The sequence below is a fragment of the Odontesthes bonariensis genome, chromosome 23 (genome assembly GCF_027942865.1).
Source record: "Odontesthes bonariensis isolate fOdoBon6 chromosome 23, fOdoBon6.hap1, whole genome shotgun sequence".
NCBI lineage: Eukaryota > Metazoa > Chordata > Actinopteri > Atheriniformes > Atherinopsidae > Odontesthes > Odontesthes bonariensis.
Window position 1 is genome coordinate 3580168 of NC_134528.1, and position 12976 is coordinate 3593143.

Genomic DNA, 12976 nt, shown 5'->3' on the forward strand with positions numbered 1-12976 from the left:
GAACGCCACAGCAGGCAATTTGTTGTTCACAAGAGCACTTTGTTGGGTCAATAAACGACTCACAAACTCACTCAGTGGGGTCACATGGCACTGAAAGGATCGGATTATTGGCTAAATTACAATAAAGATGAGTTATTAAGGGTAATTCTCCTTGGATATCTGGCGGTGAATGAATGGGATCAGAGGCACAAAGCGTGTCATACCCCGGTATGATAGGTGGCGCTGTACCCATTCCAGCTGTTGCTAATAGAGCCACTTCCTGTTGACCTCTTCACCACCAACAACAACAACAAACTCAGGCATTGGAGAAAGATGGAGAACGCAGAGCCAGATGAAGCTACGTCCCTCTACATTTGCTCTGTGATGAGCTGCTTGTTGCACAAACTCGATGCCCAACGGAGCATTCTCCATCGCGTTGTTTGTTTCTTTCTGACGGCGACAACAACAGGAATATCGTTCTTTGACTTCCGGGTCACGACCCCGGGAAAACATCTGGAGCATGCGCAGAACGCAAAGTCTGATTCACCACGTGCTTCAGCGTCTACAAGCAGGTTTAGAGTGACTTTCAGCCCAGTTATCTCGGGGTCTGAATCCCATCCGATCCAGTTCTTAGTCAGACTAAGGTGTCTACATGCACTTAAAGGGATTATCCGGAGTAAAATGCACTTTAGGTCAATTTACGGGATGTTGGGAGTACATACGTTGAGTTGACATCAAAATCATTTAATTCGGATGTGTTTTGAGAATTTTGATTTGACCGTTTTCAGCCAAAAGTCGTTAGCCTGGAGGAGAGTGGGGCATATGGTATCGCCGCTACAAAACGCTATTTTTATACCTCTTCTACAGCTCCAAACAACATAACACTTACGTGGTAGTGAGTAGAGGGTCCCTAAATCCAAACAGAAGTGTCCCGAGGTCTTCATGTGGTCGGATAGAGAGTCCAGAATGAATTTAAAACCAGCCAGTATCTTTCCGGAAATGCTCCTGCTGCAGCTGGCATCTTCAGCGTAAAGTCCGTAGAGTAGAGCCGAGTGTGGAGTAACACGCTCTGGAAATTCACAATTTCGTTGCCGTTTTTTTTTTTTTTACAAACATAGTCCAGTATTTCTTTCGAAAGCCAGGATAGGAACAAACACGCACCATAACTCCAAAAGTTTGCTCCGCTGTTTGTTCAACAATCTGCTCACACACCTCTCCTTCTTCTGTGATGGTCACTCCAGTCACGTAAAAGACGTCTTCCGTAAACAGGAGGCTAGGTCACGCGAGACGTAAGGTCACGTGACATTTTATAAAATTCCAACCTGTTAGTAAGCTAGGCTTTGCTGTTGCATACAACTTCATTTCACTTTCAAAAGAAATACTGGACTATGTTTGTAAAAAAAAAAAAAACGGCAACGAAATTGTGAATTTCCAGAGCGTGTTACTCCACACTCGGCTCTACTATACGGACTTTACGCTGAAGATGCCAGCTGCAGCAGGAGCATTTCCGGAAAGATACTGGCTGGTTTTAAATTCATTCTGGACTCTCTATCCGACCACATGAAGACCTCGGGACACTTCTGTTTGGATTTAGGGACCCTCTACTCACTACCACGTAAGTGTTATGTTGTTTGGAGCTGTAGAAGAGGTATAAAAATAGCGTTTTGTAGCGGCGATACCATATGCCCCACTCTCCTCCAGGCTAACGACTTTTGGCTGAAAACGGTCAAATCAAAATCCTCAAAACACATCCGAATTAAATGATTTTGATGTCAACTCAACGTATGTACTCCCAACATCCCGTAAATTGACCTAAAGTGCATTTTACTCCGGATTATCCCTTTAATAACTCTGTCTGATTGTAATTTAGCCAATAATCCGATCCTTTCAGAGCCATGTGACCCCACTGAGTGAGTAAGTAACAGTTTAACAGGCTAAAATGGCTTTTGACACATAAAGGATTTTTCACTTATCAGACATTATAATAAAGGTTTGTTAATACTATTATTTAATTTGATTAAATATTAGTATTCTCTTTCCAAAGAGTCTGAATATTCCAACATTATTCTCTGAAGTAACGCTCAGGTATCAGTTTATGTCAGCAGGGGGCAGAGTTTCACCATTCTGTGCGATTTAACCTGAACTTCAGTTTATTTTTAAAATATATATATATATATTCTTTTATACAATGAAGTGTTTAGCATAGAAATGTTTTCAGCCACACTCACTGAGACTTACGTTTAAAATCCTTTGCTTAAAACCACAATTTAAACCTGATTTCTCATCTGATGAGCAGCATCTTTCTTCATTGACGATCACCTGGAGTGGGTCGAAGGAAAATAACCATAATGAGGATCATTCTTTGTCTTTAGGAGCAGTAACGCTGACAGGAACGTGTTATAGAGCACCGTGGGGAGTCTGGTTTAATGTGGATGTTGCTGAGCCTCTCTGTGTTCACGGCTTTTCTTCTTGTGTCTCCATGTGTGTGACGGGTAGAACATGCCGCGGTTATTCTGTCCGGAGATCAACACCTGAACGTCTCTGCAGAGGACAGACATCCGGAGCCTCCAACAAAGGTAACATTCGTATTATTTACTCTTGGAACGTCCACATTTGCAGCAGAGACAAAGACATGAAAGTGATTATTCATACTTTCACTCCAGGTTTTCAGTTGTGTGAATGATGAACTGACTGAGCCGTCAGAACAGCAGAAGATTCGGCGTTTTCACCCTAAAACCTCCAGAAACTTCTGCGTCAGAAACCAGGATGGTGAAGAGGAGAGCCACAGGTGGAGCAGGGATGCCTGGAAGGTGGAGCCTCCAACCAGACAACCCCAGAGGACCCAGGTTGGTGCCCCCCAAACCTGCAGCATCCACATCAGAACTGGAGCAGACACGAGACGGCACAGATCTCAGTAAGTGACTCGTCTGTATGAGGCATAATAACAGAGAGGCTGTTTTTCTAACGGTGTGACGAGATCTCCTGAGATTTGTGAGCCAGCAAGCAGCCAGAATGACGTCGGAAAGTACCAGTATTCCCATTGAAGATGCCCCCGCCATTTTCAAATCGTTTGTTTGGCAGCAGTTTGGGTACCCGACAGAAATGATAAATAAATAATGATAAATGGCAGTAGAGCGACTGATAAAGGCCTCAGTATGCTTCTCCGTCAGGTCTCCGTCCTTTCGAAGTTCTCCGTCGGGCTGTCGGATACTCAAGGCAGTTCACCTCCCGATCAGCAGGCGGCGCTTTGTTAGACGACCCAATCTGGCGACGTCTATGGTGAAAGTGGTTGATTGGTTGTTCACCTTCCAGCTATTTTTCAAAAAAGCCGCATATTCACCGCAATAATCACATTTTCCACGCAAAATATCCGAAATATGCAGGACTCGCTCGATTTCACAATCTCTGCACTTTTCTGCATAAAGTTGGAAAGAGAAAAAAATGTCTAAATGAACCAAATTAACTGGTGATGTAATTTATATCCGACTTGCGGCTTGCTAAGTCATTGCCACCGACACACACGAGGAAAACAGCACCGTAGCGTGAAGAGAAAATTAACGAGAGACAAAATGAAAAAAGCTAATCGATCTCACCTACCGACGCACATTACTGCCAAAGACCGGGCAAAGCAGCACCCCGATGTCTTGCACGAAAGCGGGGGGAAACTATTCTGCACCCCGTGCAACTGTGTGTTGGAGCATAAAAGAAAATCGTCAGTGACGTGCCACTTTACCAGCGCGAAACATTTGAAAATGCTTTCTGCAGCTGCGGAAAGGAAAGCCAAAGCCAGACAGCTGACGTTCACCGAGGCATCAACCTCCAAAACCATTGCGAGGGCTACCAGAAACGAGGTAGCATTTATTTTATCTTTTACAATTCTGTGATTCCTGAGTCATGTTTAATGTTTAAGCCATGTTTTTTTTTTTTACGACTGATTGTGAAACTGCTCAAGTTGTTAAAATAAAAAACCTTCTGTGAAGTAACTTGGTTCCAGTATGCTTGTTTATCATAGGAGGTCTTTAAAATTACTCTTTTTCAATCATTCACAACTTTTTGCATAATTCGCAAGTTTCCGCAACTTCTCACAATTTCACGGCATAAAATCATTAAAAAACCCCGCATATTCAATCGCAAAATCAAGGATTTATGCCCGCGTTTTTCTGGAGGGTCTAAAATGTTGACCGGCACACAGTAAACTCTTTCAGAAATGGCGGTGTTGTTGTTCTGAGAGGAAGGAGCTAAACCGGAAAAGTGATTCCGGAAATGATGTTGCTAGCCGACCAATTACAACCCTTGTGGTCTCCGCGAGTCTCCGTCTCCTCGACGGAAAGCACGCAAGCGACGGAGAGCGTCTCCGGGAGGGTTTCCGACTTCGGAGAGGGCTCTCCGAGGCCTTTCCGGGACGACTGTAAATCAGACTTTTAGGCTTGCTGCGGAACCTAAAAACTAGTTCTTATAGTTATGAAAAAACGGACTTTTCCATTAAATATTTCATGTTTTTAATCTAAAATTTAAAAAAATCATATCCACCTTATTATCTGACGGAGAAATTGATGGTTTTAAATTATTTTAAGATAATATTTCTGAGCATTTTATTTTGCAAATCCTGTGATAAATGACATTTCTGCAGTTTTATTTGTTTAGCTGTATAATCTAAATACTATTAAATCATCATGCAGATACACTCGTTTAATTTTAAATAAATCCAGGATGACTTCTGTCTTTCTAAATCTGAAAATAAGATGAAAATTCATGAATATTTCTGCATCACAGATGTGATGTGGCTCCTTTTTATGATGGAAGTCTCCTCTGTCCCTTTTCATGCTGCTGAACTACATTCCTGCAGATTCTCCTCTCGGGCATCTTTTGCATCGTCTATGTCTTGTTTGCAGTGTTGGTCAAGTTACTTTTAAAAAGTAATTAGTTACAGTTACTAGTTACTGCTCCCAAAAAGTAATTGAGTTAGTTACTCAGTTACAACATTGTAAAAGTAATAAGTTACTCAGCAAAGTAACTGTGGCGTTATCTTTTATGTTCTATAACGCTGTTACGTTCTATTACATCTTTAACGTCAAATATGTTTATATTAACCGATTGAAGAATAAAAACACTATATACAGTAATTTAGAACATTCTGTATTTATTTGAACTCAATAGATTGCAGCCTGCCATATGATGCATATAAATAAAAACATAAATATTGAATATAAAATGGTGGTCACCTGTTTCCGCTTCAATAAGCCGATGTATGTTTTCACACAGTCATCAGGTCAGTCAACAAACTGACGTGTGGTGTGGATTCTCAGGTGACTTGTTAGTTTATCGTGCCGGTTGAATCTTTTCCCACAAACACAACTGAATGGTTTCTCTCCAGTGTGGACTATCAAGTGCTTCGAAAGACTTCCTCGATCGCAGAACCTTTTCTCACAAACCTCACAGCCGAAGGGCTTCTCCCCCGTGTGGACTCTCAGGTGTGTCCTGAGTTGAGAGTTTTGTCTGAACCTTTTTCCACAATCGCCACAGATGAATGGTTTGTCTCCTGTGTGGACTCTCAGGTGCGTCTCGAGCTCGATCATTCTGCGAAAGGTTTTACCACAAATATCGCAGACAAAAGGTTTCTCTACGGTGTGGATTATCATGTGTTTGGACAGAGTTCCTTGTGCAGTGAATCTTTTCCCACAATCATCACAGACAAAAGGCTTTTCTCCAGTGTGGATTCTCATGTGCGTCTTAAGATTTGAGTTTTGGTTGAATCTTTTCCCACAATCATTGCAGACAAAAGGTTTCTCTCCTCGGTGGACTCTCATGTGTGTCTTAAGCTCTTTTGTTATTCTAAATTTTTCACCACAAACATCACAGCTGAATAGTTTTTCTTCACTGTGGACTCTCATATGCGTTTTAAGATTTGTGCTGCGGCTGAATCTTTTATCGCAAACATCGCAACCAAAAGGCTTCTCTCCGGTGTGGACCGTCATGTGCGCCATGTGCTCCTTCGTTCGGCGAAATCTCTTCCTGCAAACCTCACAGCCGAAGGGCTTCTCCCCCGTGTGGACCGTCATGTGCGTCTTCAGATTAACATTCTGGCTAAATCTTTTCCCACAATCATCACAGACGAACGGCTTCTCCCCCGTGTGGACTCTCGTGTGCTTCTTGAGATCCATCTTCTGGCTAAATCTTTTCCCACATTCATCACAGCCGAATGGCTTCTCCCCCGTGTGGACTCTCGTGTGCTTCTTTAGTTCAGTTGTTCTTCTAAATCTTTCCCCACAATCATCACAGCCGAAATGTTTCTCTTCTTTGTGCTCTTGCACGTGCCTCTTCAGAGAATACTTGTTGATTGACCGTTTTCCACACTCTGAGCAGCAGCAGGACATTTTGTTACAGCCTCTGTCATCGTTAACACCCGATTCAGGTGCTCGGCTCTCCTTCCAGCCATCGTCACTGTCTTCAGTTTCAGGTCTCGAATCGGAAGATTTCTGCCAGTAATCATTGTTACTGACGTCAGTCTCAGAGGAGTCTGAATCCTTCTCATCAGTATTTGAATGACTGCTTGGGTCGGGGTTCCTGGCTGGTTCTGGTCCTCCACCGTCCTCTCCATCAGTTTCTGTTTTCATGTGTTCAGCTGAGCTGCTGGTTGGAGGTTCTGTCTCTCTGCTGTCTTCAGCTTTAACCTGAAGAAGCTGTGAGGACTGAGGCTTCTCTTCATCTTCTTCACTCTTCACAGGAACAGCAGTAAAACTGTTTTCCTTCTGTCCATCCAGCTGCTTTTCCTCCGGACTGCTCCAGAGTTCCTCCTCTTCCTCTTTAATCTGGGGGGTTTCTGGGTCCTGCTGATTCAGACTGGAGCTCCAGGGAACCTTCTCTTTACTGTTTAGTACTGAAACACAAATGGAAGGACAACTGTGAATTTATTAAGCAGTTAATTAACCATTAAGCAGTTTTACGTTTAACACGCAACAAAGTAAACCGATCAATCGATGTTCAAAGGTGAGAGATGATTTTTTATCAGATTCCACTCCAATATGGTTTTTGTCTTCACATTAGTATAATAACTTTTTTTGGTTAAGTTATTTTGGGGAACTAGTGGCCTTTATTTGACAGTATGCAGACAGGAGAGGGGGCAGAGAGAGTAGGGGAGGACACTCGGGAAAAGGCCTTGGACTGACACTCTTGGCTAATTCTGTCAGGTGATAAACTGCACCCTGTCGGGCATATCCTATTTAGGGCTGGGCAACGATTAAAATGTTTAATCTAATTAATCACATGATTTCCCTGATTAATCACGATTAATCTCATTTGTACGCAGAATCCAAAAATGAATCCAAAAGTAGCGTATAGCTTTTAGCATTTAGCTTTATTTTAAATGTGCTGCCATATGAATGAAAGTGCCATAACATTTGTTGTGCAAACACACTTTTAACATCAGCATCTTTCTGTAGTTTTTATGTAGAAGCCTCGCTCCACTGTCTGTTTCCTTGAATGACTTGCTGCTATCAGTTGTGTGTTTTGCCTTTAAGTGATATTTTAGACTGGAACTACTACGCTGAGAAGACAATTCAACTTGGCAGTGTTTACAGATGACTTTGGTTCTGTCGACTCCGCCGTCTGGAAGAACTTTAACATGAAAATGGCCGAGTAAAAGTTCCGTACCCTTCTCCATGTTTGGTGGATCCGCCGATTACTTTCTTTTCCTGTTCCACAGCAGACAGCAGCAGACTTTTACAGAATAAAAGCCTGTGAGCAACAGACTTTTATTTAACCGAGTTGCATTTTTAAATGTTTTATTAGAACTCTTTACATACATGATGTGAGCACGAGCTTTTAATAAACTTCTTCTTCCACACATTTAAACTAAAACTAAAATTTATAAAAGTTAAAATAAAATAAATAAAATAAAATATTTTTTTCTCTTTTTTTCAAGTGCAAACAATATTATATTTATGTATAATATGTTTTATTATTATAAAACCAAATCAAAGTTCCACTCTGTCAATACAGAGTGCAAACAGAGCCTGACCAAGTATGTCCCTGCGCACCATCCACACGCTCACGGCTTTTCTCTGTTCTGGTGGAACGATCTCCGACTGATGTCAGGACAGCTGAGTCGCTGCCCATCTTTGGCCGCAGGCTGCAAACCATCTCTGCAGGAAACACTGCCCTGATCCGCCCTCTGAGGACATCACCTGCTTCCTCCCAGCTCCTTACGCACTGATTTGTTTCCTAAACTGTCTTTGTTTCCTAAATTGTCCTCCCATGTGTCTCGGCACCTAACTTACCGCACTTACTCTAGCACTAGTTATGCTCTTAGCTGTTTGGTTTTGGAAGGAAATGCACTTATGAGTTCTTTTGCCTACCGATGTGGAACACACTTATTGTAAGTCACTTTGGATAAAAGCGTCTGCAGAATGACCTTAATGAAATGTTATGTTATGTAATGTCACTGACAACTTGCTGCAACTACACAGCCAAGTTCTTTTTTAAGAATATCAGCACGTCCACATTCTCTGGCAGCAGCTGGGATCTTTGTGCATCGACTGTCTCCTGCTGTTGTCAGCGTTGTCTGGCTTGTTCGTGTTTTCTTCACAGGGTTGAGTACCGAGCTGTGGTGGTGCTGCATATGTCGGTGTACGGCATTGTTTTCATGCAATGCTTGCATATTGTCCGTGTCTTAAGGCGGATTTATGGTCGCCTACGGAGACGCTCTTCTTATCTATCCGTCGAGCAGACGGAGACAGCAAGGGTTGTGATTGGTCGGCTAACATCATCATTTCCGGAATCACTTCTCTGGTTTAGCTCCTTCCTCTCAGAACAACAACACCGCCATTTCTGAAAGAGTTTACTGTGTGCCGGTCAACATTTGGTCAAAATTATTTGCATTTGAACGTCAACAAGCTCCAACTCCAACAACAGTCTTTCTCTCTCGGTCGCCATCGTTCTCTGTGAGGAGGAACGGAGCCGGAAGGTGAACAATCAATCAACCACTTTCCCCATAGACGTAAGAGATTGGGTCGTCTAAGACAAAGTGGAGGCCGCAGGGGGCACTAGGGGGGCCTCAGAAAATTGGAGTGAAGATAAGAAAAAATAAAAAAATAGAATTCAAATTTTTTTAAACATCATAAAAAAATTGTCACATTTTTTTAATCAGTATTGTAAAATACAATTTATAATAATATATCATATGGAAATGTTATTTGCCATGCTTGTCTTTCTGATTGGCTGCCAGTCAAAACATGGTAGACCTGGCGGTTTGCGCCTGTTCTGAAGCTGCGCTGCTCCTCAAGCTAGCGTGTAGCTAGCTAACCAAAATGGACAGATTTTTGACTTGGAAGAGACTGAAAGAACTGGCCGACTAAAATCAGAAAGTATGATGCAGCATACATTAAGTTTGGCTTTACAGCCGTACAGAAAAATGGCCACGATTGCCCGAAATGCGTCTTCTGTCTGGAGACCCTCTCAAATGAGTGTTCAAAACCTTCGAAACTTCAGCGTAACTCGATACAAAAACATCCGTCAGAGTCCGAAAAAACGGTCGACTTCTTCAGACGTAAAGAAGAGCATTTAGTCAGGCTGCATTCACACAGCGAGCTGCTGTCCGTGAATAAAATAAGAAAATACGGTCTAAAAGTTGATGTTTCTTTACATATTTTGTAGCATTGTCTGTGGTTTGCAAAGGGGGCCAGAAGCTGATACTGTTGGGGGGGCCTTGGCATGGAAAAGTTTGGGAACCCCTGATCTAACGTAGCGCCGCCTGCTGATCGGGAGGTGAACTGCCTTGGGTATCCGACAGCCCGACGGAGAACTTCGAAAGGACGGAGAAGCATACTGAGGCCTTTATCAGTCGCTCTACTGCCATTTATCATTATTTATTTATCATTTCTGTCGGGTACCCATACTGCTGCCAAACAAACGATTTGAAAGTGGCGGGGGCATCTTCAATGGGAATACTGGTACTTTCCGACGTCATTCTGGCTGCTTGCTGGCTCACAAATCTCAGGAGATCTCGTCACACCCTTAGAAAAACAGCCTCTCTGTTATTATGCCTCATACAGACGAGTCACTTACTGAGATCTGTGCCGCCTCGTGTCTGCTCCAGTTCTGATGTGGATGCTGCAGGTTTGGGGGGCACCAAACTGGGTCCTCTGGGGTTGTCTGGTTGGAGGCTCCACCTTCCAGGCATCCCTGCTCCACCTGTGGCTCTCCTCTTCACCATCCTGTTTTCTGACGCAGAAGTTTCTGGAGGTTTTAGGGTGAAAACGCCGAATCTTCTGCTGTTCTGACGGCTCAGTCAGTTCATCATTCACACAACTGAAAACCTGGAGTGAAAGTATGAATAATCACTTTCATGTCTTTGTCTCTGCTGCAAATGTGGACGTTCCAAGAGTAAATAATACGAATGTTACCTTTGTTGGAGGCTCCGGATGTCTGTCCTCTGCAGAGACGTTCAGGTGTTGATCTCCGGACAGAATAACCGCGGCATGTTCTACCCGTCACACACATGGAGACACAAGAAGAAAAGCCGTGAACACCAGAGAGGCTCAGCAACATCCACATTAAACCAGACTCCCCACGGTGCTCTATAACACGTTCCTGTCAGCGTTACTGCTCCTAAAGACAAAGAATGATCCTCATTATGGTTATTTTCCTTCGACCCACCCCAGGTTATCGTCAATAAAGAAAGATGCTGCTCATCAGATGAGAAATCAGGTTTAAGTTGTTGTTTTAATCAAAGGATTTTAAACGTAAGTCTCAGTGAGTGTGGCTGAAAACATTTCTATGCTAAACACTTCATTGTATAAAACAATTATATAAATATATATATATAAACATACATATATATATTTTTAAATAAACTGAAGTTCAGGTTAAATCGTACAGAATGGTGAAACTCTGCCCCCTGCTGACATAAACTGATACCTGCGGGTTACTTCAGAGAATAATGTTGGAATTTTCAGACTCTTTGGAAAGAGAATACTAATATTTAATCAAATTAAATAATAGTATTAACAAACCTTTATTATAAAGTCTGATAAGTGAAAAGCCCTTTTAGCCTGTTAAACTGTTATTTACTCACTCATTGGGGTCACATGGCACTGAAAGGATCGGATTATTGGCTAAATTCCAATCAGACTGAGTTATTAAGTGCATGTAGACACCTTAATCTGACTAAGAACTGGATCGGATCAGATTCAGACCCCGAGATAACTGGGTTGAAAGTCACTCTAAACCTGCTTGTAGACGCTGAAGCTCGTGGTGAATCAGACTTTGCGTTCTGCGCATGCTCCAGATGTTTTCCCGGGGTCGTGACCCCGAAGTCAAAGGAGACGATATTCCTGTTGTTGTCGCCGTCAGAAAGAAACAAACAACGCGATGGAGAATGCTCCGTTGGGCATCGAGTTTGTGCAACAAGCAGCTCATCACAGAGCAAATGTAGAGGGACGTAGCTTCATCTGGCTCTGCGTTCTCCATCTTTCTCCAATGCCTGAGTTTGTTGTTGTTGTTGGTGGTGAAGAGGTCAACAGGAAGTGGCTCTATTAGCAACAGCTGGAATGGGTACAGCACCACCTATCATACCGGGGTATGACACGCTTTGTGCCTCTGATCCCATTCATTCACCGCCACATATCCAAGGAGAATTACCCTTGCTCAGCTCATTCTTATTGTAATTTAGCCAATAATCCGATCCTTTCAGTGCCATGTGACCCTACTGAGTGAGTTTGTGAGTCGTTTATTGACCCAACAAAGTGCTCTTGTGAACAACAAATTGCCTGCTGTGGCGTTCCCAAGCCAGAAGGTTTATATCATCCCTCCAGAGCATCCCCAGATGTGCCCAGAAGCCAGAGCAGTGACATCTGATGGAGCAGAACCTGCAGGACGTCCATTTAATAAAACGCATGACTGAAGAGTCAGATCTACCTGTGCTTTAATGAGGCGACAGTGATACATGGTCAGGTCTCTGTGATGCAAAATCCACCTGTTTTACATGAAGTTGCACATATTATTAAAGTTAGTTCAACCAGATGAACTAAAATACCAAACTATTGTATTAAAAACTCATAAACTGTATTTTGTGTTAAAGAAAAAAAACAAAAAACAAAGATAAATTCTACTTTTGCAGCAGAAATATTAACTTCCAACCCTGCTAACAGTCAGAAAAAGCTTTCCATGTTCTAGCTAACGCGATCAAACAGCTAGCTACATTTCCATCGGTGGGTTAAATTACCTGTCCAGCAGAAAACAGACAACTTCGGCGTCTCCCTGAAAACATTTGTCCCTCATCAGTGACTTCCAGCCGGGAAAGGCCACACCGATGTGTCCCCGTGTTTTCTGCCGTGTTTCTGCCGTCTTTTCCGGGTTCTGTTCCGCTTCTTCACGCTCCCTCGCTTCTTCTTCGGCTCCTTTGATCCTCCATCTGTCACAGTTTGGCTTTAAAACTTCTCTCAGCATTAAATGTTTAACCAGAAGCAGAAACTATTCCGTAGAGACGGTGAAAACTCCGCTGGAGGGTCGGAACCATAGACATAATATACTATGCGACCAATAGCCGGAGTGCAACGGCCAAACAAACAACGCGATTGGTCAGAATGAACATGTGACCCAGCGCAGAGCATCACGGGAGTTATAATCATAGAAATGCCAAAGTAATTCCACTAGATGGCGACATTGTTCAGAGAAATGACCTTTTCCTCTTTTCCATAGATAAAAACCTCAGGAAAATTAAATGTTACTTTATTTTAAGATTTATTTATGTTTTAAATCTTCCATTCCCCAATACTGGTGGAATTAACAATTTAATTATGTTTAATCTAATTTATGACTGATTTAACTCACTTTCTTATTTACTCTCTGCTTTTAAAAAAATATTTTCTTCTTCTTGGTCTGTAAAATCAGTTTGAACTGCTCAAACACCCGTGTGTACTTCACACAGTATACTTGCAGAATAATAATGTAGAAAAATTAAAAAGAAGGGCCCCATTTTTCAAATTTCTTCCTCTGTAAC

At 42.5% G+C, this 12976-nt stretch overlaps 3 protein-coding genes across 7 annotated transcripts in view; 1 reads left to right on the forward strand and 2 right to left on the reverse strand.

The window, feature by feature from the left end:
* The window catches only part of LOC142373457 (NACHT, LRR and PYD domains-containing protein 14-like), a 337305-nt gene that overhangs the window by 218093 nt on the left and 106236 nt on the right, over positions 1-12976 (reverse strand). The gene's annotated exons all lie outside the window — the stretch shown is intronic.
* Positions 1-12976, forward strand: part of LOC142373462 (uncharacterized) — a 155595-nt gene that overhangs the window by 772 nt on the left and 141847 nt on the right. The window contains exons 2-3 of the mRNA XM_075456729.1: positions 2476-2555; positions 2738-2893. Of these exons, the coding sequence (XP_075312844.1) occupies positions 2476-2555; positions 2738-2893 (236 nt within the window). The remainder of the gene's footprint in view (positions 1-2475; positions 2556-2737; positions 2894-12976) is intronic.
* Positions 5123-12440, reverse strand: LOC142373464 (uncharacterized). The gene is made up of 4 exons (XM_075456732.1): positions 12200-12440; positions 10380-10459; positions 10042-10292; positions 5123-6856 (listed from the first exon to the last, which is right to left on the reverse strand). Exons 3-4 carry the CDS (start codon positions 10187-10189, stop codon positions 5250-5252), a joined length of 1755 nt encoding a protein of 584 aa, XP_075312847.1. The 5' UTR covers positions 10190-10292; positions 10380-10459; positions 12200-12440; the 3' UTR covers positions 5123-5249.

What these genes read in the sequence shown, in the direction of transcription:
- LOC142373464 (XM_075456732.1), bottom strand. Translation starts at nt 10,189, where the DNA reads ATGGTGAAGAGGAGAGCCACAGGTGGAGCAGGGATGCCTGGAAGGTGG. An exon ending in ACGAGGCGGCACAGATCTCA is followed by an intron (nt 6,857 to 10,041) that starts GTAAGTGACTCG and finishes TTTGTGTTTCAG; the next exon opens with TACTAAACAGTAAAGAGAAG.